The sequence below is a fragment of the Lampetra fluviatilis genome, chromosome 47 (genome assembly GCF_964198595.1).
Source record: "Lampetra fluviatilis chromosome 47, kcLamFluv1.1, whole genome shotgun sequence".
NCBI classification, from domain to species: Eukaryota; Metazoa; Chordata; class Hyperoartia; order Petromyzontiformes; family Petromyzontidae; genus Lampetra; species Lampetra fluviatilis.
Genome location: NC_136321.1, coordinates 5,754,545 through 5,780,898, shown reverse-complemented (window position 1 = coordinate 5,780,898; position 26,354 = coordinate 5,754,545). Strand labels below are relative to the sequence as shown.

At 46.0% G+C, this 26,354-nt stretch overlaps 2 protein-coding genes across 9 annotated transcripts in view; one reads left to right on the top strand and one right to left on the bottom strand.

Moving 5' to 3' along the window:
• Positions 1 to 8,833, top strand: part of TBC1D32 (TBC1 domain family member 32) — a 51,991-nt gene extending 43,158 nt beyond the window's left edge. The window contains exons 30-34 of the mRNA XM_078877291.1: positions 356 to 477; positions 1,368 to 1,522; positions 2,338 to 2,478; positions 4,444 to 4,632; positions 7,476 to 8,833. Coding sequence (XP_078733417.1) covers positions 356 to 477; positions 1,368 to 1,522; positions 2,338 to 2,478; positions 4,444 to 4,632; positions 7,476 to 7,592 — 724 coding nt within the window. The 3' untranslated portion in view covers positions 7,593 to 8,833. The remainder of the gene's footprint in view (positions 1 to 355; positions 478 to 1,367; positions 1,523 to 2,337; positions 2,479 to 4,443; positions 4,633 to 7,475) is intronic.
• Positions 8,834 to 9,273: 440 nt separating this feature from the next.
• Positions 9,274 to 26,354, bottom strand: part of SYTL2 (synaptotagmin like 2) — an 81,177-nt gene continuing 64,096 nt past the window's right edge. For all 8 annotated transcript variants that reach the window (XM_078877279.1, XM_078877280.1, XM_078877283.1 and 5 more), the window contains 5 exons: positions 24,749 to 24,910; positions 20,006 to 20,084; positions 18,161 to 18,260; positions 14,704 to 14,909; positions 9,274 to 11,330 (listed from right to left, as the gene is read on the bottom strand). In XM_078877279.1, the coding sequence (XP_078733405.1) occupies positions 11,182 to 11,330; positions 14,704 to 14,909; positions 18,161 to 18,260; positions 20,006 to 20,084; positions 24,749 to 24,910 (696 nt within the window). In that variant the 3' untranslated portion in view covers positions 9,274 to 11,181. The remainder of the gene's footprint in view (positions 11,331 to 14,703; positions 14,910 to 18,160; positions 18,261 to 20,005; positions 20,085 to 24,748; positions 24,911 to 26,354) is intronic.

Below are 26,354 nucleotides of genomic sequence, written 5' to 3'. Positions count from 1 at the left end.
GAACTATGACCAAACCGTTGAAAATAATCACTACACTATTTTTATTATTATTAAGTACAGTAAAACCTTGGATTGCGAGCATAATTCGTTCCGGAAACGTGTTTGTAATCGAAAGCACTCATATATCAGTTGTGATCACGTGACGCTCGGCAGACAAAGCGTATACACGTACTACTCGTATTGCAAGACCTCGCTGGTTTATCAAATTAATATTTATTTTAAAAAATTGCTCGTCTTGCAAAACACTCGCAAATCAAGTTACTCACAATCCAAGGTTTTACTGTATTGCAAATTTATTTGGAATGTTTTGAGGCATCCCACATCTTCATGGTTTTTGTTTTCTGTTTGCACTTAGGTATGGAAGGCATCTCAAGCTGCTCAAGCCAAAACAGTCTTCAGTCGAAAATCTGAGCTTCCTGTTGAAGCACAGCAAGGCTTTCCTGCAGCTGCAGCAGAAGAAGCTTGACCCATCCTCTTGTATCTTTCGCACACTGATATGGGCACAATAGGAATGTCTATTGGGCATCGTCCGATGTGTCTGTGATCCCTTGTTGGGAATGTGATTTTCACGGGATAGACTTTTACAAACATAATTGACATAATCATAGCGTCATGAATTGAGTTTGCAGAAAGTTCAAGTAGGCGTGAAAACAAGCTGAGATGATCATGGTTTGTGATATTAGTGTGTTTTATATAATTTTATGTACATTTAAAGAGGTTGTCCTTTTCATATTAACCAAAGAAATGTTTCAGGCTTTATAAATGTTAAATTCCTGCCATCATTACCATTATTGCGGAAAACCTATTTTAAGCAATTTCCCACTATAATTTCCTTATACTTTAGAAGAATAACTATTGATTTCATCTGCCAAAATACACCCATCAAGAACTACAACTACCATTTGCCAATAAGTAGCAGCGATGTCATAACAGCAATGGTGATAAGGCTAGCTGCACTTACAATTCACGCACACGCATACTATATGAGGTGTTCTGTTCTTTCTCTTCTGGAGCAGGAACTCTTTAATTCAATGAGCAGACTCTTAGGCCCATATTCTTAGTAACGACTCGGCTCAGCCTTGCCTCTGGCTCAAGTGATCCGACTCAAAGCCATGCCTAACCTGAGCCGCCTCTGACCACGGTTCCAGCCACGCTCAGGATTTCCGTGAAGCTGAGCCTGAGCCAAGCCACGGTTGAGCCGCTTCTGCGTCTTTGGAAGCAACGGAGTGGTTCAAGCCTGAGCTGAGTCGTGATCGAGGCGAAGCCAGATCCGAGCCGTAACTTAGAATATGCCCCCGAGAGCGTTGTGGATGCTGCCCAGACTCGCAGTATGAGGGCCTCGTAGAAATGCCTTAAAACAGCACCAGATTCCCTGCAGGGGGCGAGGCAAGACCACGATTGGTTTGTCTCCTCCGTGTTCCTCATGACTGGGGGAGACCGTGAGCGGAGCTGGCAGCTGCTTCGCCGCCTCTCTGGCCTGCTGGTGTCCGCCTTGCTGTGGCCGGCACGCCTGCATGCGTCTGTATGTAGCGTAGCTCCGCTCAACGCACATCCATTCACTCGCCATCCGTTCACTCGACACTTACGTTTACTCAATACATCTCCATTCACTCAACAAGCTTCTATTGATTCAGTATACCCCTTCCGACTGAACACCCTTCCATGCACTTAACATCAGAATCAGAATAAACCTGCCTCTATTGACTTGGCACACCTCTCTTCACTTAACACGTCCCTGTTCCATTCAACACACTTTCGTTGGATACATATTCATTGACTCACCACACCTCTGTTGAGTCAACACTCCTCTATTGACTCCACAAGTGACTATTTACCAAGAACCGCTATTTTCACTTGGCACACCTTTAGTCACTCAAAAAACCCTCTCTTCACAAAAAAAAACCCCTCTCCATTCAATCATGTGTTTTCATTGCGGGACAATGCAGCCACCTATGGTGGCTGGAGGAGTCACGTGAAACCATCACATCCAACAGTAATGGTTGAGAAACATCTATTCTCACAGATGCCATTCTATCCATTTTTTATGAGCTTTGGAACCTCATAGACGCATCGTTGCACCCCTTCAGGGGAACACGGGTAATACATAACACGTGGACATTATTGTACTGACATCACCGCCCAAATTCGAAAAAACTGTCTGCAAATTACTCAATTGGGATTACGCATAGCAACTTTACCACCTGTTGTCAAACAACTGCAAACTATGTGAAACATAGCGCCATTCCGATAGCCTTGCGTGTGATGAGAGTGGTGCGAAATACCCAAATGTGCTCAATAAATAATTGTTACAATTCACATCAATTTGTGCGCCTGCAGGTTCACCTGGCTGAACAGACGGCACTATCTGGAGTGCACCCTCTGTACTCCTGCACCTGCCACTGGGTGGAGTCCATCCTCAAATCAGAGCTGCCTCTTATCTTCTCTGCATTCCGCATGTCTGGGTACACTCCCTCGCAGGTAGATGCTCGGCTCCGTTTAGAAGGCTTGGCCAGTGTTTAATTCCCTTTGGTGCAAAAGTGCGGTATTTTTATTGTCAGTATTTCCTCAATAAATAAATAAGGGCTGCATCATGATATTCAGGTAATAAACATGGTATAGCATTACGGGTATATTGATGGGCATGTTGGTTAACTGTATTTAGAATATTAAATCATATGCTTATAATTTGTGATGCCTTTAAGTTGACATGCCTTACACCATAGTCTCTTGCCAAAGACTTTGCTCAATGTTGTGCTAATACATATTGAAATCACAGCCCTCGTGTCAGTGTACTGAGGGATGAAAGCTTCCCCACGCCACGTCGGTTATGGTATTGACCATAATTCACCATACTGGTCAATGGCGGGTTGATGAAGCAGAGGCCCCCAGGACCGCTGCAGATATCACTCACCGCTGAAGTTATCTGTGACCCGAGGAATCAAACCCGGGTCACTGGATTTATAGTGCAGTGCGTGATCCACCGCGATACGCCTTCACCCAATTTGTGCTGTTGGGTCTTCATGATATCATTAGCTATGAAACCCTGAAGCGCTGTGCGAAGTAGGCCTTGCTGCTGAATACAGTGCTTGGAAATGTGCCTGCAATCTTGATTTGAAGCTTTCGAAACGTGATTTGTTTTAGTTTAATTTATTTCTAACTAAGTGACTTTACCGAAAGAACCACAGAGTATGCCTGCAATCTCTTTCGTTTGTCAAATGTTCCCGCCGTCGGGTAAAGGAGCCCGCTTGTAATCGCATGATGCAGTTTATCGGCTGAAGCTGTTGGATCCGTACATTGACTTTGCATTTATGCCTGTCATTGCGAGAAAAAAAAGGGTTACACACGTACTTGGCTGCTTTATCGCAATTTTTCACTTTACTCTATAGGTCTAACAAATATGTTTAAGCTCACGGGTAATTCGGCAAACAGACCACACTATGTCTATGCTATTGTTAATATTTTACCATTAATTAAAGTCAATGAGAGTCTCTTTTTCAAATACATGCTGGCCAATACTCGTATTTTTAATAGCTCCTAAGCTCGCAGGGCACATTTTACATTTCTATGTCGGCGCACGCCTATCCAAAGAGCCACTGTTGATTTCCCAGTGGCACTCCATTTATCAACCCCGAGTCAATCCACATCTGGGAATTGAACTCGCGGTCATCCACTTGAGAGCCATACGGTCTAACCACTGCCTGCGCCGTTCAGACACTTGCTTCGAAATGTTTAATAGCACTTTAATTACAGCTGTGCTTCAATAAGTAAATAAGTGTGTCATGTCTGTATTATTTGTCGGTTTTATTTTGAGAAGAAAAAAAATTGGTAATTTGTGGAGCATGAAAAATATTGCACTTGAGTTCCAGAGTTATGTCCCATTCACAATAGAATATTTACCAAAGTCACAACTGACATCGGTTGGAGATTTATTAAGTCTCTTTACTTTAGGTGACAACATGGCTCAAAGGTCTGATTGCTGAGCTGGCAACGCGAATGTTCTGGGTTCATATCCTCGCAGCGATCTGTGACTAAACTGAATTTTCAAGTAGAGTCACTGTGTCAGTTTTTTCTCCGATTAATGTACAAAAAAGGCACCACATTAAATTCGGTATCGCACTAAATGCGGCAAAATTCCAGCTCTAATTATAAAAAATGTATAGTTTCACCGGCTGTGCAACATTCCTTTCTGGAGCAGGGTGGGTGGGAGAGTGTTGTACACTACTGTGCGTAACAGAGGTCCCTGGAAGAGATCTCAGAAATATCTGCGATATCCGTTTGCAGATCCTTGTACTACTGCCCAACAGATGCAAATGGATACTTTCTCTCATGATCGGACACAGCACGATTGGTTAAAAACACTGTTTATGCGTGTTCTCTTTACTCATTGTTACGCTCTCATACAATAGCTGATGCGTTTTACGTGTGAAATGTCTGTCCGATTAGATTTGCCAACATTGGTTGAGCCAGTGTTTCTGGAACTACCTGGACTGGGCTGAGGTGTGCGCGTACGTGGGCGTGTGCGTGGCGCTGGGGCCCGACTACCAGCTCTATACTTGCCTGGCCGTGCTGAGGCACCTGGAGCCTCGCATCCTGCAGCACACGCAGAGCCAGGACCTACAGATCTTTCTCAGGGTGAGGGCAGCACGTGTAGAATTGTTAGAATTTAAAGTAAAGCAATCAGGTTGTATGTATGTTGAACTTCTTTGACACCGTACATAGCCAAGCGTGTTAATCAGAGGTGCGGGGGAAGGGCAACAAACTATACACAGGTTGATTGATGATCCAGCACTTACAGTGATCAGTCACCCCCTAATCGCTCTTCTATCGCTTCCAACGTGGTCACTTTGCCCGTGAACTTCGCTCATTGATTCTTCCACCCATATTGAAGACTCGGTCTATCATACTGGCTGTTTCAACTCATCCATACCGTGTTCAATGAACAAAACACCTCTCCGTCTGTTTCTGTCTTCACACTGCTCAACTTCAGAATTCCTTCCCATCTCGTTTCTCCAAGTCCGTAACATCTTGTTCCATTCAAGAAATGCATTGCCAATTATCCATTGCAATTTCATTCGTGTTGTTTGTTGCTGGCCAATTGGCTCCTTTGGGCCTTTGCTTCTGTGCTCAGGCACCATGAAAATAAAGTATGGACCACACTAATTCTAGATTTGAAGTTTTCGTGACTGCAGGGATCCATACTTTTTGGGTTTTTTCGGTAAAGTCACGTAGGTAGAAAAATAAAATCAATTAAAAATGAAAACTAAATTAAATCACGACGTTTCGGAAGCAACACAATGATGACGGATGCTTGTGTTGCTTCGGAAACGTCGTGATTTAATTTAGTTTTCATTTTTAACTTATTCAATTTTTTACCTACGTGACTTTACCGAATAAACCAGAGTGTGGACCACACGTTCACAGTGGATACGCACGCCACGGATAAGTGAGGTCTTGTCAAAGTGCCACCCCCACTGGGGTCGGCATTTAAACCGCAATTGCACCCCAACCAGCCTGTGCCAAGTGGAAATAGAACGGTGATAATCTTAATAGAACCTGGCAATAAAGTATACTAGATGTAATTAGTAAAACGAGCTGGGACACGTGCAGGACAGAGGAGGGCACGTTATGGAGGCACGCAATGGAATGCCAAACAGTGCTTAGAGACACGGAGGACTTAAAACCAGATGGTGGAATGCAAAATGAGCAGAGGTTAAAGATTGAGTGTTGAATCTTGATTTGAAGCTTTCGTGACCTCAGGAATGCATACTCTTTGGTTCTTTCGGTAAAGTCACGTAGGTAGAAATAAAATAAAACAAATCACGACGTTTCGATCGCAACACAAGTGATCGTCATCAGGTGAGGCAACCACAGCAGTTTTCTTGCTGTGGTTGTCCCACCTGATGAAGATCGCTTGTGTTGCGATCGAAACGTCGTGATTTGTTTGATTTTATTTTATTTCGACCTATGTGACTTTACCGAAAGAACCAAAGAGCATTGAGTGTTGACTTACAACTATTGTGACATCTAGTGGAAGGAGGCAGTGATTAGGCGTGGTGCCATTCTTGTCGTTGGGCATGATGATATCTTGTCCTTGGCCTGTAATCCAGCCAACAAAAAATACGTAGTTTGAGGTGGCTAGGTGGCTCAGAGGGAAAATATCATCTTGATCTGGCACTGATCTGGCACTGCCACGTCTGAGTTGCAGACATTTTAAGTCAAACCAGGTTTTTAAATTCAGCAAGTTAATGTTCTCAACTGGATTTACAATGACTGTTCACAGAAAATGCAATATTAAACATTGTTTTACATTATTCCAGCATACGTACAACTCTGAGGACTTCAAACTGGTTTCATTTCCATGTGACGACATAGAAAGGCAATGGGTAGAGTCGATACATCTCAACTCAGGAAAGCAATTGAAGGGACCTCACGGTAAATAGTTGAGCAACAGCTTTTCGAGGCAGTTCTCCAACATGGAGTGATGCACTGCTTTTTTGCAAGAGCTTCACATTTACATTTCGATTTAAAGCTTTCGTGACTGCAGGGATTCATCTTCTTGGTTCTTTCCGTAAAGTCACGTAGAAGGGAATTAATAAAATAATAAAAATAAAACATACTGAAATAAAAATTCTCACGACGTTTCGGCCACAACACAAGCAGCCGTCCTCAGGTGAAGAGGATACTTTTTGTTTTATTATGTTTTATTTTTATTATTTTATTATTTCCCTTCTACGTGACTTTACCGAAAGAACCAAGAAGTTTCACATTTAATTGGGTTCATCTCGTGACATGACACTTATAGCACAATTGAGATGTAATTTGGGAGAAAAGGCAAAATAAATTAAGTAAAATGGAATAGTTTCACACAGGTTGGGAAACTTGATACATTACCGGCGATTCTCCAACCTCAGTGCCTCCCCCGTAATTCAAATAATAATTTTTTCACCGATATGAAGACACGTCCAATTCCCATTACAGTAATTTACTCTTTAAAGGAGGATATTAGAACGGAGAGCCATGGGAAGGCAGAGGTAGTGGAATTTAAAGAAACACGAGTGTAGAGCACACCCAGATAGGAGGAGGGGTTGCCCACATCCATTGCGCTAGGAGACAAGTGAGATGAAGACGTCGCGCGTGGCGTGACTGGCCGGCGGCAGAGTGTCGAGCGCCACTGCAGATAGTGCATCCACGGCATATATTTGTGAAGGGTGGCATTTTGTTTAAAAATTACAGGAGTGTAGTGAAGATGATGTGACGACAGATGACCTTTAGGATACATTTGTTGGCATCGTGCCATGCCCGCGTGCGCTAATCTTTTTCTATAAAAATTCGAACGTTGCTGTCATACATCTTTCATTTCTTTTATGTAGACCTTTATACAAAAAAATATTACAGGAATGCATTTTATATATGTCCTTTTTCACCCCCCCCCCACCCTCCCCCCAAACACATGCCCGGGTGCACATTGCGTGCAGGAGGAGCCCATTCATGGGTTTCGGCTTGGAGAGCACCTGAGCTACATGAAGAGCCTTGCGAAGACCTACAGGGACACAGTCCTCTCCGAGATGAAGAACATCAGCAGCAGCATCTGATAGGAGAGACAGCGACCAAGGTAGAGAACATTCGAGGCAATGGAGGCTTAGCTCGCTCGAGTTGGGACCAGTCGTCAGTAGCGGCCTGTTATTAAGGGGGCTGGTGGACCCAGCTCATAAAACATAAAAAAAACATTTGAACATCTACATTATCGAGATTATAAACAGCATTCACCTCCTTCCCTCTTCATTCTTCCTTACCCTGCATCCCACACCCCCATGGGGTTCCGTGCCCCACCGATACATTTACACACCGGCCACTATTGAATTGCGTACTGACAAAAACAAAAGATTCCCCATTTAGCCTTAACAGACTGTTGGGGCAAGTACTGTTAACGAGCACCTATGAAGGCTGGCACGATAGACGAGGGGGTGGGTGGCCAGCACCACTCCCGACCAAATTTGTCTCCCCAGTGGAGATGCTTACACACTGCACCAGGTACTCATTTCAGGCAGAGTCAACCTAGGGGAGGCCCAAGACCTGTTCAGATAATCGTCACTGGTGTTGGCCGTGAGCGGTAATCGAACTTGGGTCACCGGGTTCATAATGCAGCGCACTAACTGCTACGCTTCCGCTCCCCACGCATATACACACACACAGGCAGGCGTGCCTTTTGTGGTGGTACACACCTGTAATCAATAGCCTGTTCGCTGCTTGTCGCAGAGGTTCACGGGGAGAATCCAGCGGCCACCCTTGAATAGCACTGCAGGTGTATTAACCATAACAATACAATGCGCAGTATGCTTCAGTGTGGAAGCTAAATATCCCCAGATGTTATTCGCAATGATAGGCCATTGTGTACCGGCAGCAGCAGGGTCCAATTTTGCCAAATTGGAAAATTACACTGCAATTACACGCAGCAATCATCGCCCTCCTACTGGTAGACTAATGCCCCAGGTCGCTCTTGCAAATGAGATGCATCCGACTCTCGTGAGTTCCTCACCTGGTATAACAAAACAAACTTGAAACTGGGGACGCAGGATCATTAAAATGTGGTGCTTGTGGAGATGTTCTCCGACAAGATGTAGCACCGAACGTGTTTTTTGAGGTTTAGAACCTATTTGTGTAGAGCTTTGTCACTCGTGGCGTTTTGTTTGGGTTTTTTATTTTTACAGGCACTATCGTGTGTCCTCGCATGCAATATATTTTACACAAACTAAAGTTGCAAAACAGGACCCTTTGAAAATGCTGGGTTTTGTTGAGGCTTTCCCGTGCAAATAAAGATATATTTATATTTCAAGGACTGAACCTTGTTTACTTGAGTTGTAGTTACCAAGCGGCGATTGTTTGTTGTTACATGAAGCATTCTGTTTGAAAATTATTCACATTTGCAGTGATAGAATGGACAGGATGTTGTTAATTTTTGTTGTGGCTTTCATGTTTGTAACATTTTCCCTTCTTAAGAGCATCCGCACTTCCGATTAGCACGTATTGTGCGAAATAAGTTCTACAAACATACCATTTCATTATTGGATTTAAAAACAGAAAACACGCCAATTTCACAATTTCATATGTATAAAATGCAAAAAAAAATGTTGGTGGTATTTTAAGAAAAAAACCATTGGAATGAATTACACCACAACCACAGTCCTTTATTTAGATTTTTTTTCAAATCATCATTGCATTTCAACCAATTTACATTTGATATCTGTGAGCATACATTATTTCTTAAAACTGAAATGATGCCCCAATACCATATACATACAAAGTATCTCAGAAAAAAGCAAATGAGAAAGACAGAAAGTGCGGTGCTTAACCGAACGGATTTCAACGGCAGGCGCATAGAATATTGTCGCGATAAACGTACGGCACTGTTGTGAACAACAAATAAAGGGGGCAATGTTTATAAAACAGAATCCTATTTCATCGCAGACAGTTTTCCAATTTCCTCATTAGTTTTGTCAAAGGAGAAATGGCCAAAGCATTAGCATTCTGTATTTCTTGCTCGCTGTTAAGTTTTATTCCCCTGAACCTCTGCCAGTTGTTTCTTCACATGTATAATTTGGATCGTGTTTTTCTCACGTAAATCATTATTTGTCTTATTTCCATTCTCAGTTTCAGCCTTGATAATGACCTCATCTTTCAAAGCCTGCAGCGATTTTTCCCATCAAGCAACCATCGACATACAATTGACCATTCAATTGACCTTCGCTTCCACGCATACCCCCCCCTCCCCTCCCCCACATCTGCCCTCTCCTCACAGGGACCGGCATGACCCCCAACCCTGCAGAACTGTAATCTCTCGCACCCACTCAAGTGGCAATTGCTGCTGCATACGATCGCCATAGTCCACAGACCTTTATGTTAAGCTCGTCGCCTGATCCACCCCTGGCTACGCAAGCCATTTCTGACCATCTACCTTCTCCGACCCTCAGCACATACACGTACCATCACATTTTGAGCCAAACCTGCTTCATAACAACCAACGTCCAGTCGCTAATGTCTTGTCATTCATTTCCATATTTTCCAGACACTGCGAAGAAAGCACCGTGTTTAACCTATCCCAAAAGAGCAAACCACTTAAAACTCGTGTAACAGACCTATAAACACATGTATTATTAAGCCTACAATTAAAATTAATTATCCAACATTCCCCCTACTCTATTAAACCTCATTTTTAATTACTCTACATTAAACTCCTTGAACAAAAAAAATGTGAGCGGCTGCTCTCATTGTAAATTTTGATGTTGCGTCATAGACGATGACCAGAACCCAGCAATATTCGAAGCAACTTTTTTTTTTACAATGCAAAACGATTTCTGCTCCTAGCACTGATCCCTTTGCTGCGTCAAACGTCAAGAAAAGGATGAGCACTACCTATACAGCAGGCCCTACCTGTCAAGCAAGCTCATGGGTGAACAAACATACTTGACCACCTGCAACACACATAAAATAAAGCAAAAAGCCTTGAAATGCATTTATGGGCATTTAAACATTTTAAAAGCAAGCCTTACGTTTCCATATGAACAAACCCACTTATTACGAGCATGTGTGTATGTGCACGCACCACATGGTTAGCTAACACAATAGTGGCATGGTACTATAAACCCAGTTCAGTGAACATTGGCACTGTTAGTCTTTGATATGAAGATGATGGGGAGAAAAGGAAATTCCAATTACTGCACATTACCCAGTTAATGGCACCATTTCACAGAGTGCAACTGCTTGCACGAATGTGCCCACACGCTGTGCTCATTCCCATTCATTTTTAACACAAAGGCTCACTTAGATTGCCGCTTTAAGCCTGGAATATTTTTTTTACTTTATGATTTCTTTGTTTTTTCCCCATTAACGTCGGGGCGTAGTTTACATTTTCTAGGATATCTGAACAAACTTAAAATAATTAGTTAAATGGACAAAACAAACATTCCTGCACATTTAAAAAACTGTAGAGCGATGCAATTTACTGGCAGAAAAACAACAACAGTGGCAATGCACCACGCCCCCACAGATCCATTGCTGTTTTGCGTAATCTCGTTACGAGCCAGTGTAATTGTTAGGTTTCCAGTGCACTGTGCCAGAACTTGAGTCTAGTTTGACCCTCTCCACAGGGAGATGAGTGCACAGGGTACACCCCCCCTCTCCCCCTCATTTCTTGGCCTTAGACTTGACCATGTCTGGTCGCAGCGGGAGAAGGGCTTCTGTCCACTCGCCGGGACGCGTTATCATGTTGTGCCACACCGCCACCTCTCCTTCCCGTGAGTCCATCCAGTCGACAGGCTTGCCGTAGCTCATCCCTACACACGGCGAAAAGAAAACGACATCTTAATGAAATGTCTTGAGAGGAAGCCGAGTAACGCAGGGGTCAGATCACCGAGCAAGCTCTGTCGAGGTCCTTGGTTTGAGACCAGTTTGCAGCCACCCGTTGTTCAAGCAGATTCTGAAATGTAGTGAATTGGCAGTCTCAGACTGGTCACCAATGACTCCACAAGAAAAACTCTTTTCCAAAAATTACTTAGATTGACTAAATCCTAGCTCTGAGAATTAAGAATGTCAATTTGACTGCAATGTGCGAACATCTTTATCGTAGTGTGTATGGGAAATTGGAGTACCCCATGAGAGATTCGTTCATGAGGCTATCCACATATACAAACACAGAGACAATTTCAACCGAGAAGATGGATTCTGGCTTATCAATCATTGGAAGGATTTGATAAACCATTTCGGGTCTTAATTGATTGTGTTCACACTTACGGTGACTTTCAGATCGCATTCCATTCTCTTCATCTCCCCCCTACTCTTTTCCGAACATAGATGGACTCGTCCATCTGAACAACTGCCAAATCGCTGTCCGTGGTGCTGACGTTAAGAAAAAAACGCCACTTTTTTCAAATCTTTCTTACTATGGATTTCACACCTGATGACGATTGCTTGTGTTGCAGTCGAAACGTCGTGAGAATTGTATTGTTTTTTATCTTTGTGTTATTTTATTGTTTCCCTTCTACGTGACTTTACCGAAAAAACCAAGAATATGAATGTTAAAAAGGTTTATTGAAGGACTCATTAGTAGTTCTGTGAAATGTGCTTCTGCAGGCCATTCTCTAACACGGTGGTTCTCAACCGGGGGTACGCGAACCCCTGGGCGTATGTGGCAATATCCCAGCAGGTAGTGACATAAGACGTCAGTGACATAAGACGTCACTACTGTGTCGGCCCGTACGAGGGCTGGGGGCCCCAAGAGGGTGCCTGGGGGGTCACGTGGTGGAGGGACCCAGACCTTCCCTTGAGGTGGGGGAAGGGAGGCGTGGCCTGGGAAGGGAGGCGTGGCCTGGGCAGAGCAGATATAAGCGTGGTGTCAACGCAGAGCGGTGGCTGTTGTACTCCGAAGTGAAGACGATATCATCGGTCCTCTAGTCCCGGGTCGTCGTCCTGGACCAGGCAGCCCATTGGCTGCCATTGGCTGCCTGGTCCACACTGTGTCGTGTTCCAGAGTGTTAGTGAGTTGTGGAAGGTGGTCATCACCTCATGTAGTGTTATATTACTTACCGTTTAATAAATAGTGTTGCCTCCAAGATGTGTGTGTGTGCACCTAATTCGAACCCACTACAAATGTGTAAAATTCTACAATACCCGAGTCATTGATGAATAATCATGTATGAATCTGCCAATATAAAATAACTACGATACAATTTAAATCCACATAGTAACCAAGAACGACGCAAAATACCATTCTAAACTCATTGATCGTAAACAATGCGGGTGTCCAAGAGTAACCAGCGAGTGCAAACAAATGACATCATGTAAAGCCTCCGTCTTTTTTTTATTCACTTTAAGTGACGAGCTAGTTCGGGTACGTCACAAAATGGACAATGGGCTCAAATATTGATGTTCATTGTGCATACATTGTTTCTCGGCACCACGTTGGGTCAGCGATGGGGGTACTCAGTTAAAACTAAATTCAATAAGGGCTACAGTAGCCAAGAGAAATGGAGAACCACTGCTTTAACATATAGGGTTGCATCGCTTTGCGAGATTTCTGAATATATTCTGCAATTCACGTGATACCGATAGCACAATTGGAATTACAATGGAGTAAAATACTAAAATAATCCTTCATCAAAATATTTTGAAATCTTGTAAAGCCTACTCTGTTGTGACAGACAAAATGTTATCTCCACCAGAATGTGATGGCAAGTCCACCATAACTAACTGTTCGTGTCTTTACAAGTGTCGAGGATAAACGACAATACAATTAAACGAACATGGCATTATAAATCACGTCCCAAGTTATTTCAGGACATGGCAATAGAGCACTACTGATATCGAGACACCAGACATTGAATTGATACAACAACAACAACAACAACAAAAAACAACCCTGTGTGGGTTGATCTTTTTTAATTCATTAAACATTTATGATGGAAATGGTCTCAGAGGTCAGAGCTTAACATCCATCCCCCCTTTGTCTCTGAAAGATGACACCAATAGGACACTTGGAATATAATTGGGTAAACAGACAAGAAGCACTGGTATTTGCGAGTCCAATTTACATGTCGGAAGCGGTCAGTCTATTTCTGTGTTCTGCCTGTGCTCAATTATCCCCATCAAGACAGAGCAGTCCGCTGAACGTACAGATAGGGGAACCCATGACAACGGCCCGCAAACAATTATCTAACACGGAGCATCTTAGCGGCACTAATTTGGTAATAGAGGGGAGTATTTGACCTGGTAATGCTGTGTGTGTAGTTTCAGTGCACTTAGTCCCTTCTATTCTGTCATGGCAAGAGTCTCTTGGAATAGCTTACGTGACCAAAGTGCATGTCGTAATGGATACCTGCCAAAGGTATTGCCAAGTCCGATTTGGCCCATCACTGCATCTTCCAGTGATGGGCTGATCACTGCAAGCATCTCTCCTACACTAATTGGCTACTGGAGAGGAATATTTGACCTGGCAACAGGTCACTGTCAAGCCACTTCTGTTACTGCAAGGGCCTCTTCATGCAATGGAAGTAAATGTGAGGTGCATGCTAGAATGTGGCCTGCCAATAGCTATTGGAAAGTCCTATTCAGCCCCCAGGAAAAAAAATGTTCCCTACAAATGGCCTCGTGGAATTGCCTGTTCTGTACAAAAAAACCAACATTATTGGAAAGGTAATATGGCACAATACCATCATTGGGGTGTATTATTATACAACTGATGAAAACCAGGACCTAACATCCTGGGAAAATTTACAGAATTGCTTGTGACAGCTACCCCAAAATTATACCAATCCTGGGAACAGGTTCAAGGTAGCAACCCCGACCACCCATGTGCCAGTGCGCGAGTCCCTGTGCATGTGTACGCGCGCGGCTTTGCGAAGCACGTTACTGGTCATCAAGGAGGCAGTCGCCTTCCAACAACAATGGAGGGCAGAGGAGCGACGCTCACAACAACGAGCGGAGCGCCGGGCGGCTAAAATGCAGAAAGTTGGCACAGCTGGTGGATCAACCAGTCACATAAGTCAGTCAACCCATAGCACCTGGGTCTGCGCCGTAACCTGTCAGTGAGCCTTCGACACTTCACACGGCTTCAAAGTGCACGTGGCCTGACACAGGCGCTATGGCGACGTCACCGTCAATTAGTCGCGATTGGCGGCTGTTGGTATTGGTATCAGCTCGCGCGAGTCTTACCCCCGCCGAGGCCGAGCCTCAGGCCGCCCAGGAACTGGTTGGAGAACGTCTCCTGGTCCCACACGGTGAGCTCCACGCACGCCTCGTGCATGTCCTCGTCCTGGAAGCCGTCGTACACCATCGTGTGGTTGAACACGGGGTTCATGGACTTCTTTACGGTGCGCGTCTTCTGGCGGCTCTTGCGGCTCAGGTCTGGCAGGATGTAGCTGTGGACGCAAGAGCAGTCGTGTTGGTCAGCATGAATGGCTACCCAATCCTTTGTCGGTTGCTCAATATTTCCTTAGGACCCTGTGCTCTTTATTCGCAATATTGATGATCTTTGGTTGTTTTTGCGATGCTCAGGACGCATCCATTTACCAAATAAAATAAACTCACTCTTTTAATCGTTTTTTTTATATATTAGCAGGTTAAGGTGCATCCCCACAATTGCTTGCTCGTGCCACTACTGTTGAAAGAGCCTCCATTATAGGGAGCTTTAGAGAGCCCCCCAATAATATTGACCTAAACCTAACCCCAACACATCCCAATTAACTGTGGTGTATCCATTTTATACTGCTCTGGGTAGATAGCTGCAGAAGGGGGGGGGGGGGGGATTTAAAAAACGTGGTCGTTGTTTCAACTACCGCAACAGGGGAGATGGAATAGAGCCGGCGTCCTCTGGATTGCAAGTCCAGTGTGCTAAACCATTACTCCACAGTGGCAGCATCCGGAGTTGATTTGCTGCTCGTTAAAAGCCAGGACGCATACGAGGGGCTACACACGTTCTATGGGAAGTGACCTGAATTGTGGAGGAAAAAAAAACTCGACACATCAGTCATTAAGACTGCCGTAATCAGAAAATAATATGAGTGACATTTTTGGTCAAGTGGCCATTATACGTGTGTATGTTTGAACTTCTTTCGCACCGTACGTAGCCAATTGTACTAATCGGAGGTGCGGGGGAAGGACAACAAACTAAACACAAAAGGCAGTTCTTAAGAAATTAGTTTTCAATCCTGATTTAAAAGTGAAGTGGCTTCCTAATATCAGAAGGAAGAGGGTTCCAGACGGCCACAGAAGCGCATCTGAAAGCGCACGATACAGTGACCATCTTTGTTCGATGGTTGGCCAAAAGCCGCCGCTGCGAGGATGAGCGGAGTTTGCGTGCCGATGTACGCTCCTTGACGGGATCACCAAGGTATTGTGGTTCATTTGTGGCGAGCACTTTGTATAATGAGCGTGACTTCGTAGAGTATGTAATATAGCATATAACGTACGATATATACTATATATACTGTGCACAAAAATGTCCATTATCTGACATGTCCATCATATACTTTTCCGTTGAAGGCAGCGTTATCGATGAGTGCCTTGAGAGTTTATTGTTATTTTTCTTTGTGCACCGCAGGCAATGCAATATCACCCAAACAATTGGTTGAGTTATTGAGAGATTTACCTGGAGGTGCTCCCCAGGTTAGCTTTAGGCAGGGAACAAGCAAAGCACACGAATGAGCGTTCGGTGATTGAAGGCGTCCCCGCAACGCATGCGTTAGAAGTGGGGACAATTATTGAGGTTGGAATAACAGAGGTGCGAGCGCTCCGGATGGGACGCGTGAATATTTCATCGCCGCCCGAAGGACGTGGCTTTCCCGCGCAGCATAATGGAACGTGCGAATATTGATCGCGCACGGACCCTGCTCGTGCTCTTTTATTCGGGGTGGGGGGTGGGGGAGGTCCCTGCCTGGCATTACGCTAAACAAAATGCCGAAAGAATTGCACGCAATTGAAGGGGCCGTCGTACGGACTCGGCAGATTGCAGGACGCATTCCCCGTCACCTGGAAAAAGGGAGTTGGATTGCAGCCAAGTGCCATCGCACATCGCCGAGAAGCCAGGTCGCTGCTTCGCGACCCTCGCTCAGCTTCAGGGTTTAAAACACGTTGACTGTTGCCAAACTGTTTTGCGAGGAGATGACCTGACTAAGCTCGTTAGGGTTGAGGAAAAAGTGCTCCGCCACCAGGCTAGAATGATTCAAAAGTCAATATCAACATTGGCACGGCGAACAATCTTGCCCGTGTATTAAAGCACATCAAATTTTCCGCGTGTCATTTAAATTTCAGCTCGTGCGTAACATACGTTTGGCTTTTATCTACGTAAAAAAATAGGATATTTGCGAAGCAGGAGACGCTTTTTTTTACTTCTTTATAGGATTTACGTCAACTGGAATTTGCGCGCGTTTATTTAGCGTCACGTAACAATAACCCCGTGGAGCACCTTGAAGGTGAAAAATGTCCAGTTGCATTCAGATCAATCAACAGCGCTGCAGCAGGAGGGAAGGTCCTCTGCTGGCCGTGTGTGTTCCAGTTCGCTATATTTTACTCGGAAGGCCCATTGTGATGTTTGTATGCACGTAGAACTTCCTTCGCACCGTACGTAGCCAACCGTGCTAATCGGAGGTGCAGACGTGTTTTCCTGCGATCAGCAGAAAAACTGGACTACGTGGACCGCGATTCGAATTTGGTAACCGCATTCACACTGCGGGCTATTCCTGATTTTACATCGGTGTTAGTCGATTGCCGCATCTGCTGTGCAATGTTTGAGATGCTATTCAATAGAGAACATTGTCTTCGGGGTAAATTGATACCCTGACGGTTCTTCCGTGGGGCTAGCAATTAACTGCTTGTTGGAGACCACACAGTACGGGACACTGCCCAGTTCTATTATTTCACATTTCAGATATTAATTGGACTACTCCTGAAGGCACAATTACGTAAGTTTTCATGGTTGTGCTGTAGCTCTCTGATGTGTTTTGCCACGTGTTGTTCGGCACGCTCCACGTGCTGAGAGTTTCTTCAAGAACTGAACTTAGCAGCTACACATTCTGCCTCGATAAAATAAAGCATCTGCCGGCTGCTGACAGCACGCACATGGAGCGAAACGTCGGACAACGTGCCGAACAACATGCGGTAGCAACCCAAAAACACATCGCCGAAAGCCGTACAGCACAAGAGAAACCTACGCGGCAAGTGGCTTCAAGAGTGGCCCGATTAATATCGAATAAGCTGCCAGCGAATGATCGAAGTGGGCAGTGGCGTTACTACGTGGGTATCGAACACGCACTTAACTGCTGAACCCACACAAGGACCTCTCGTGTGGTGTTAATTTACATTGCTCCGTGCTTAACCATGTCGGAACATCGCACCGGTTGACGCAACTTTGTACCCATGCCGATGGAAAATTCAGGGCACCTCGTAAGGCGGCCGGAGTAGTTAAGCGTTCGGCTCGCTCGCCCAACCGCCTGACGTCGCCGATCAATCCCCCCCCCCGCCCGTACGAAAGCAGGGGGGGGAGGGGGGGGGAGCGAGCCCCTGCGATCGACAACAGCAAACCCCAACTCTTTCAGCAACCCGGGTCCCTCATGTCTGACCCCCCCCCCCGCATGGTTGGGTGGGGGGTTAATGCCGTCCGACCACGACGTACCACTTGACAAATGCGTCCACCCCGTGCGGCTTCAGGGGCAGCAGGTTCTTGGCCTCCTTGACCCAAATATGAATCTCCCCGCTCGCCGGCGTGAATTGCCCTTTGGGGGTGATGGTGGGGGGGAATAAACAGACGCGCATATTTACACTCAGATCTGCCCGATGATGTATGTATGTGTGTGAATGTGTGTGTGTATGTATGTGTGTATGTGTGTGTGTGTATGTGTATGTGTGTGTCTCGGTCATCTCAGTTAGTCGACCCGTGGCACCTGGGTCTGCCCCGTGACCTGCCAGTGGGCGTTCGACACTTCACGTGGTCTCAAGGCGCACATGGCCTGGCACAAGTGTCGTGGTGACGTCACCGCCACTTAGTGGCGAATGGCGGTTGTTGTTGTATGTGTACGTATGTGTGTGTATGTGTGGATGTTGAACTAATAAATGCTCTGAACGTGCATTGTGTTTGTGCTGTTCGCCTTTTGGCGTTCTCTGGCCTGGCACTGGTGAGACAAGGCCCTAAAAGGAGGCCGTCTCTGGTGTAGGCCAATCAGTTTCAAAGACAATGCAAATATTATTAATTATCAGAGCATGTTTGTTTACATGTTCACCACAAGTACGTGTGGTTAATGCAGACTTGATTCCTTGCAAAAGGTTTCTGTTTGGCAAGGGTAAAACCTATTCTTACGTTTTCATACTTTGATACTGGCAAAAAAAAGGTCCCATGTTGAACTTCTTTCGCACCCCAAGTAGCCAAACATGCTAATTAAATTAGAGGTGTGGGGGAACGACAACAAACTAAACACACAAAATGCAGTGCCATGTTTATAAAGAGGAAAAATTATTTTTATTTTATTTCAATGCCAGCTGCACTCGTGACATGCCTGGCCCCTCACCGACTGGCTTTTCAAATCGATTATCCTAAATCGAAGATCCTAAAACAGCACCTCTTACCACACAACCGGCATCCCTCTGTTTGTCAAATTCGTTGTTTTACACCCTGTTTTTACAGCGTCTGTAGAGACGCAGTCACATTAAGACTATATAAATACAAACTGTGTCATGGGTAAAGACGAAGCCCCGTAATTACTTGCTCACCACTGCTGGCGGAAGGCCGTCTCCAACAGAGGATGCTCATGAGAGCATGTCTAAGAGGGTATTTGGCCTACTCTTCCACACTAGGTCGGACATATTTCAAGAAGTGGGAGTACCCACCGTTTACCCCACCACACATGACCTGCCATTCCACTGACTGTGCTTTACCCATTTATACTACTGAGTGGACAGAGGCGGGGAAATTTAAGAAACTTGCTCACAAGTTTCTTCCTCTATTGCAGTTTCAACTGTGCATACATTTTTAAATAGTTTCATGTACATCCAGAAATGCTCACCGACTAGAATTATTTTGCTTCACTAGGACTGCACTGCATTGGGATGACAAAACTAATTTCCTTAACTTCATTAGCCAAGAAGGCCTTGCTGAGTCTCAAGACTCTTATCACGAGGGTCCTGGCATTTGGATGTTTTTTTTGTTATTGCAAGTTTGAAGAAACTAGAGAGTAACATAAAAAAACACCCCGCACATCCCAGAATATTTTGCACAAAGGATCCACAAACACAGGTGGCTTTCACGAGCCCTACTTGCTGTACTGCCACCTGATCATCTTGCAGCCCAGCGGAGTGGGGCGGCAAGAGTTTCACAAATCTGTGCGTGTGACCCATCGAGTCTTTGCCTCCGGGAGGTGCTGTTTCACAGGCACGAGACACCCTCTTTCGTTACGAGCGTTGTCTTCAAATTCATCGTACGAATATCGCATCTTGCAGGCGCGAAGGGCAAAAAAATCCTACTTACCCACAGAGTTGGCCGGAATGAATTTCAGGGCCAGGTTCAGATAGCCCCTGCTCGTTAGATCTTCTTGAGAAATGTGCACCTGTGAAACAGAAAACACATCACAGCGTTCGCTCGATTAGAGGTTTCAAAAGCACGTACATTAACCACTACTGCGTTGGTTTTTGCAGTTGCGCTGCACAGCTCTGCCGATGTGCTTTCGGTTTGCACCGCGCGTTTCGGTTCGATGTCGGACGTTTCACTCGTTGTGCAGGGAGCTTCTACAGGGACATTTCTTCAGGAACTCGAAGAAAAAAGCCCCGAGGCCGTCGAGCTAATCGTCAGCCATTAAACCGACCAATGCGCAGTACAACCGGAAGAAAACACTTCGGAGAGCTTTTAACCACCACTCCACACTTCAGTACTCTGCAGTGGCATGTCTTGACAATCTGTAAATAGATTTGTCAATTTCCACACGAAAAATGAAGCCAGAAAAGGTGGTTAATAGGGATTACCCACGCCTGTAATAATATAATTACCCTGCGTTTGCCTCTTTCAAAAACATTTAAATTAACTAAAGAAGAAAACTTGCGGTGGCATATTGCGCAACAAAATAGCAATATCAGCAGCAGTGGTAACTATTGTGAATGTAGACGTGCAGCCCGTCCGTTTTAATCCACTGCCGGACGAAGGCCTGCTGTGACCCCCCTCTTGTTTGACGAGCCTTCACCACACGGGCCAGGCCAGGTTGGTGAAGTGATTGGTGGGCGGGGGAGCCCAGAGCCAGTTTTTGGATCTCACTCGCCAACTGATGTTAGCAATGGGTCGGGGATCGAAGTCGGGCGAGTCGGCTTTCGTAGCGCAAAGCGTGCCTCCCGTTTACGCAGTGAGAACGCGGGGGCGTTGTTCTCTACGACGAATGGGTGCGGCAGATCGCTCGGGCGCCAAGAGGCGTCGCCGCCTTTCTGGGGACAGCGTCATCCCACCAATAACACCGTCGGGAAGGCAGATTTACCGAGAGTAAAATTAAATATGAAAAATATAATCAGTTGGGCATCATTAAACCACGAAATTAAATCGTGTTATAAAAACACCAGTACTTTGAAAAATCGAATGCCGCATCCTATAAAGTTTTTACTACTTTTGATAATATAATTGTATTAATAGTATCCATTTATGCGGTATATGTGCTGTAGACGTATAATTGCCATCACCTCCAAGTGGGATTAGACTTAACACAGACGTACAGATGGCTCATTCTTGGCACGTGATTTACAGCCACTCGGAGAAGGCCCTCCGCTTCAGCAGCGTGACTGGATTTTAAGCAACGTTACGCCATTAAGGCACTCCAGCTAAGGACTGCTCGAGCAACGGCATTAATTGTGGTAATTAGGCTAAAGCACGTTGAGAATTAATTACCACAGGGAGCAGTGGCAAGGCGCGGGTTTCCATGTGGAGCGAGAGATGCTGCGCTCCGCACACTTTATTCCTTCTCTGGGCCCTCGCGCGACTAATTGAATTCGTGCGCGAGTGAGAAAGAGGCAGCGTTGTTCACATTCGGTCCCCCCCCCTTCGGTAATGCGATCGACGAAGCCGCAAACGAGGCCAGGAAATGAACATGCGGCGCGGCCTGCGCAAACACGTGGCACGTCCCAAACAACTGGAGCGGAAGCCTCTTGCGTCCCTCCCCCACCAGGCACATTTTGTAACGCAGCTTTCGTGTGCTGCGCGCAGTCATTGTTGTTATGCCAAGCAGTTGGGGTGCGACGATACCGACCACTTCGAGTTGTTGTTTCCAAGTCCCTTCAGCTTAATTACTGCTATTGTTCTGGCAGCTGGCTCGTGGAGTAAACTGTGATTACGACACACGACACGTTGAGGAGAGCCGAGTCTTTCATTAGTGGACGAGTGGTGCGCATTCACACCCACATGCGCACGCGTGCGCATGCACACACACACACACACCTTCATAAATCATTTCTCGTCGGCGCCTCCTGCAATGACATTTAGCCTCGAGTGGGCTCCGTTTTAATTAATGTGTCACTTTATTTACACATTCGTGTCGAGGTTCGGGCAGATGTGTCGCTACGAGCTCAGTCTCTGCAGGGCCATGTTGATCGTTTTGTGGCTGTGTTTCTGTACTCCGGTGTACCTGGTGGCCTCGGGGATAACGGCTTGAAAGGACGCGGTGAGATTTATGGGCCATTGTGCGGACGAGACTGTCACCAGCACGGATTTAACGCGTAACAGTTAGTGCGCTGGGCTTGACATCCAGAGGTCACCGGTTCGATTCGATCTGCCAGTGCAACAGTTGACAGCAGTGCTGCTAGTTTCTTAAATCTCTCCACCTCTGTCCACCCAGCAGCAGTGCAAATGGGTACAACAACGTGAAAAAAATGTTGTTTGACGGTTGGGGTCTGACAAGATGATCTTGTGTCGGTGTCACGTGCTTCGTTCTGCGAGTACAACCAGGCTGGAGAGCTCACGAGAAAAGGTGAGTTTGCTACATGAGCACATTAAATCTACACATGAAGACGAAGGCTACACCAGTCGATTGGGAGGTCGCATGTGGTGGGTTAAAGTGTGGGTACTCGCGCACCTACGATGTCTGGTCATCATGGAAGAGTAGGGGAAAAAGATCATCTCTGGAGAGCTCAGTGGAAGCGCTTCGGCCAGCAGTGGAATGAGCAAAGAATTGCACGCAAAGTGCTTGCCACAAATGAACCACAATTCCTTCCTGATCTCGTCAAAAAGCACAAACCATCAAGCAAACTCCAGTCATCCTCGCAGCGGCTTGTGTCTAACCGTCGAACAAAGACGGTCACCGCATTGGGTGCTTTTAGGTGCGCTTCTGCGGCCGTCTGGAATGCTCTTCCTTCCGATATTAGGAAGCCACTGGAGCCATGCACTTTTAAATCTATATTGAAAACTCATTCCTTTCCCCGCACCTCTGATGAGCACGGTTGGCTACGTAGGGTGTGAAAGAGGTTCAACGTACATACATAGAACTGCAGGGCTGCACCTTTACCTTTTACACGCGCAACAGTGGAGCACCACGGAGCAACTTAGTGTAATGTTGTGCACTGCACGCGGCCTTCCATGGATGGGGCGGAGAGGGTGGGTGGGGGGTCACGCAGAGCAATGCGCCTCGGCGCAACTGATCCGTGTGCAATCGCAGCCTCCGAGGACTGAATTTCAATGTTTTCAATTGACCTCCGCGCCGGGTGAGGGCCTTCCACCCAGATTGACTGGGCTTGAAATGAGCACCCATTGCCGCACTATGGGAGCACCGGGGGGGAATGAAACCATCAACCGTGGTTATCCCTCCTTGGCTCTATCCTGCATGGGGGCCGTGAAAAGGGTTGCCCGTCAGCGGCACCTGAGAGAGGGCCCTGGGGGGGGGGGGGGGGGCCGTGGAACTCGTTACCTTGCTCTATAATTTGTAATTGCCGAATAACGCAATGGACGGTGGGAAAACAAAACCCGCCGCGCAACCACTCGCCGGTTGCACGCTCGGCTGACGCCGGAGTGGACAATAAGGAAAGCCATTCGGAAAGAATTGTGAAGGGCCACCCTGGTTTAGATGGTGGCACTTACGGGTGGGACGGACGTGAGATTTGGGCGCTGGAAAAAGGATACAATGCGAAGGATAGAGGCGTTTGAGATAGTGGCGTTTAAGGAGGCGTTTCAGCAGAGGGTGGAGAAAGAAAATGATTACCAAAGAAGTGGTAAAAATACTACGAAGCCACGGAACAATGTTGCAATTAGTGATGAGAGAGGAAGTAGGCAAACGGCACACGTATCGCGAGATGCTCACGGGCACCCCCTTGGGAAAATAAAAGGCAGAAGGGCCAGAGCAATACTGTGAGTGAGTACATCTACAATATTTACATAGACGGGAAAGCTTCACCGAGTCTCAGGAAGGGGTCAACGTTGCTGTGCGTGTTCCCAATTGGGTAATTTGCTGGTCATCTTTTTTTTTTATGTGGCAACATTTGGATCATGACGTGTTACTATTTTTCAAATAACTTTCCGCCGAAGCAGATGGCGCATATTTTTTATGGTTAATAACAATGGAATTACGAGTATGATTTGTTATTATTGTTATTTGTTTCTTTCGGTTAAGTCACGTCTTTAGACGTGACTTAACCGTCTTTAGACGTGACTTAACCGAAAGAAACAAATAATAATTCCTGCAGTCACGAAAGTTCTAAAATTAAGATTGTTATTATTGATCGAGCGCCTTTAATGCTGGGGATGTCTTGGAGTGCTTCACATCCAATCTCATCTTAACACGTAAAAAAGGGGCACACCAAGTGGCAGCTGTCCCTGTGCAGCACAGCGTAACTCAGCACCTGGCCCGCAAAATGGACATTTGTTTGCCAGTAAGGTGGGGGGGGGGGGGGTCATTTTCCAATTTGGCAACCGTGGGTCTCGAGGTGCGAACATCTGCGACAAGTGGCAAACGCGCGACCGCTCGGCCACATCACCCAGACGAACACGAACGCGACGGTTGCGATGACACGAAGGGGGTCGGGCTCGGCAAGGGCTATGTCACGATCAGCGTTTGTCAATGCCAAGTGCCGGCCACACGTTGAGCGTCGACCTCGGGGAAGCCGAAGCCGACAAACGGCACAGGTGGAGAGGCAGAGAGACGTCAAAAATGCGCGCGTGGATTGGAGACCCCCGTCGGGCGTAATACGGCGTGTGGAGGATGCTGCCGCCCTCCCTGTTTGCATTTTGCGTGTGTAGCAGCTTTCAACTGACCCTGGGCTGCAGGTCAAACCAGTTGTAGGCGGTGTTTCCCCAGTCCCAGGTGGACAGCTCCATCTCCACCTCGCCCAGGAAGCTGTTCTTTCCAAACTTGTCATTGTGCCACACGGACAGGTTGAGCACGCGAGACTGCAACTCGCGCGCCGGAATCTTGTACTGCACACGCGCACGCACGCATACGCCCACGCCAACAGCGTTAAAACGCAAGCGCAGCAATGGCATGAGCGAATAAATAAGCAGACAATACGACTCCTCCTTTACATATCCGCCTTTCCGCATCAACAGATAAAACAAGTGTTTCTTACACAACCAACCAGCCGGCACACGGCTGCTTCAGGGACTGTTGTAGTGGACTTTCAGCAGCATCGTTTCAAGAAAAGTAAACTCTGGATGGGTTGCGACACGCAGCATCTCATCAGCTCGCTTGCATCAATGCTGGTGATCCACCAATTTTACGGGCAAGGACCTCTCTCCTCCCCTTAAGCTACTGGGTCACAGTTCAACGCAATTGTGTAGCAATAGACAACGCAACATAATCATCAGCATCGTTGTGGAGAATAAAAATTATAAATAGCAAACAATCATTACCTCTCTCCACGAAAATGAAAGTATTTCTTACACAACCACCGGTACCGCGTTAATTCTAGATTTGAAGCTTTCGTGACTGCAATGACTCATATTCTCAGGTTTTTTCGGTAAAGTCACGTAGGTAAAACATTAAAAGTAATGAAAGTAAAATAAAACAAAACAAAAATAAAAATAAAATTCACGACGTTTCGGAGGCAACACAAGTCTCCGTCATCAGGTGGGACCGTCACAGCCAGATTAGCTGCATCAAGTGAAGCAATGATTCAAAATGTAATCCCTTATAAGCAAGTTGAAGGGGGGGAGGAGAGGGGGGGGGAGTTCATCAGAATGTGGTAGCCAATGAATGGAACGTATCGGGAGGGAGGGGGGTGGGAGGGGGAGGGAGCCAACAAAACATTTGGCGACGGCTTGGACGCGGCTGCTGCGCACGCCAACACAATGGGCAGAAAGGGGGGAGGGGAGGTCTGATACACATGATAGAACAAAGGAACGAAAATGCCCATGTTTATACCAATGCAGGCTGAAAAATGAAGAGAGTACTGTTAAAAATAACTGGGGATGTTAACACTCGGTGAAGTAAATTAAAATAGTGCCTGTCAGATAAGATGGTCCAAAAAGTGTAATTAAGTCTTTTTTGCGTGGTTAATAACAACAGACATAATTTCAACCGTGATGATGGGTACAAACTCAGTAATCACTGGAAAGATGTTATTAACCACGCAAAAAAGACTTAATTACACTTTTTGGACCATCTTATCTGACAGGCACTATTTTAATTTACTTCACCGAGTGTTAACATCCCCAGTTATTTTTAACAGTACTCTCTTCATTTTTCAGCCTGCATTGGTATAAACATGGGCATTTTCGTTCCTTTGTTCTATCATGTGTATCAGACCTCCCCTCCCCCCTTTCTGCCCATTGTGTTGGCGTGCGCAGCAGCCGCGTCCAAGCCGTCGCCAAATGTTTTGTTGGCTCCCTCCCCCTCCCACCCCCCTCCCTCCCGATACGTTCC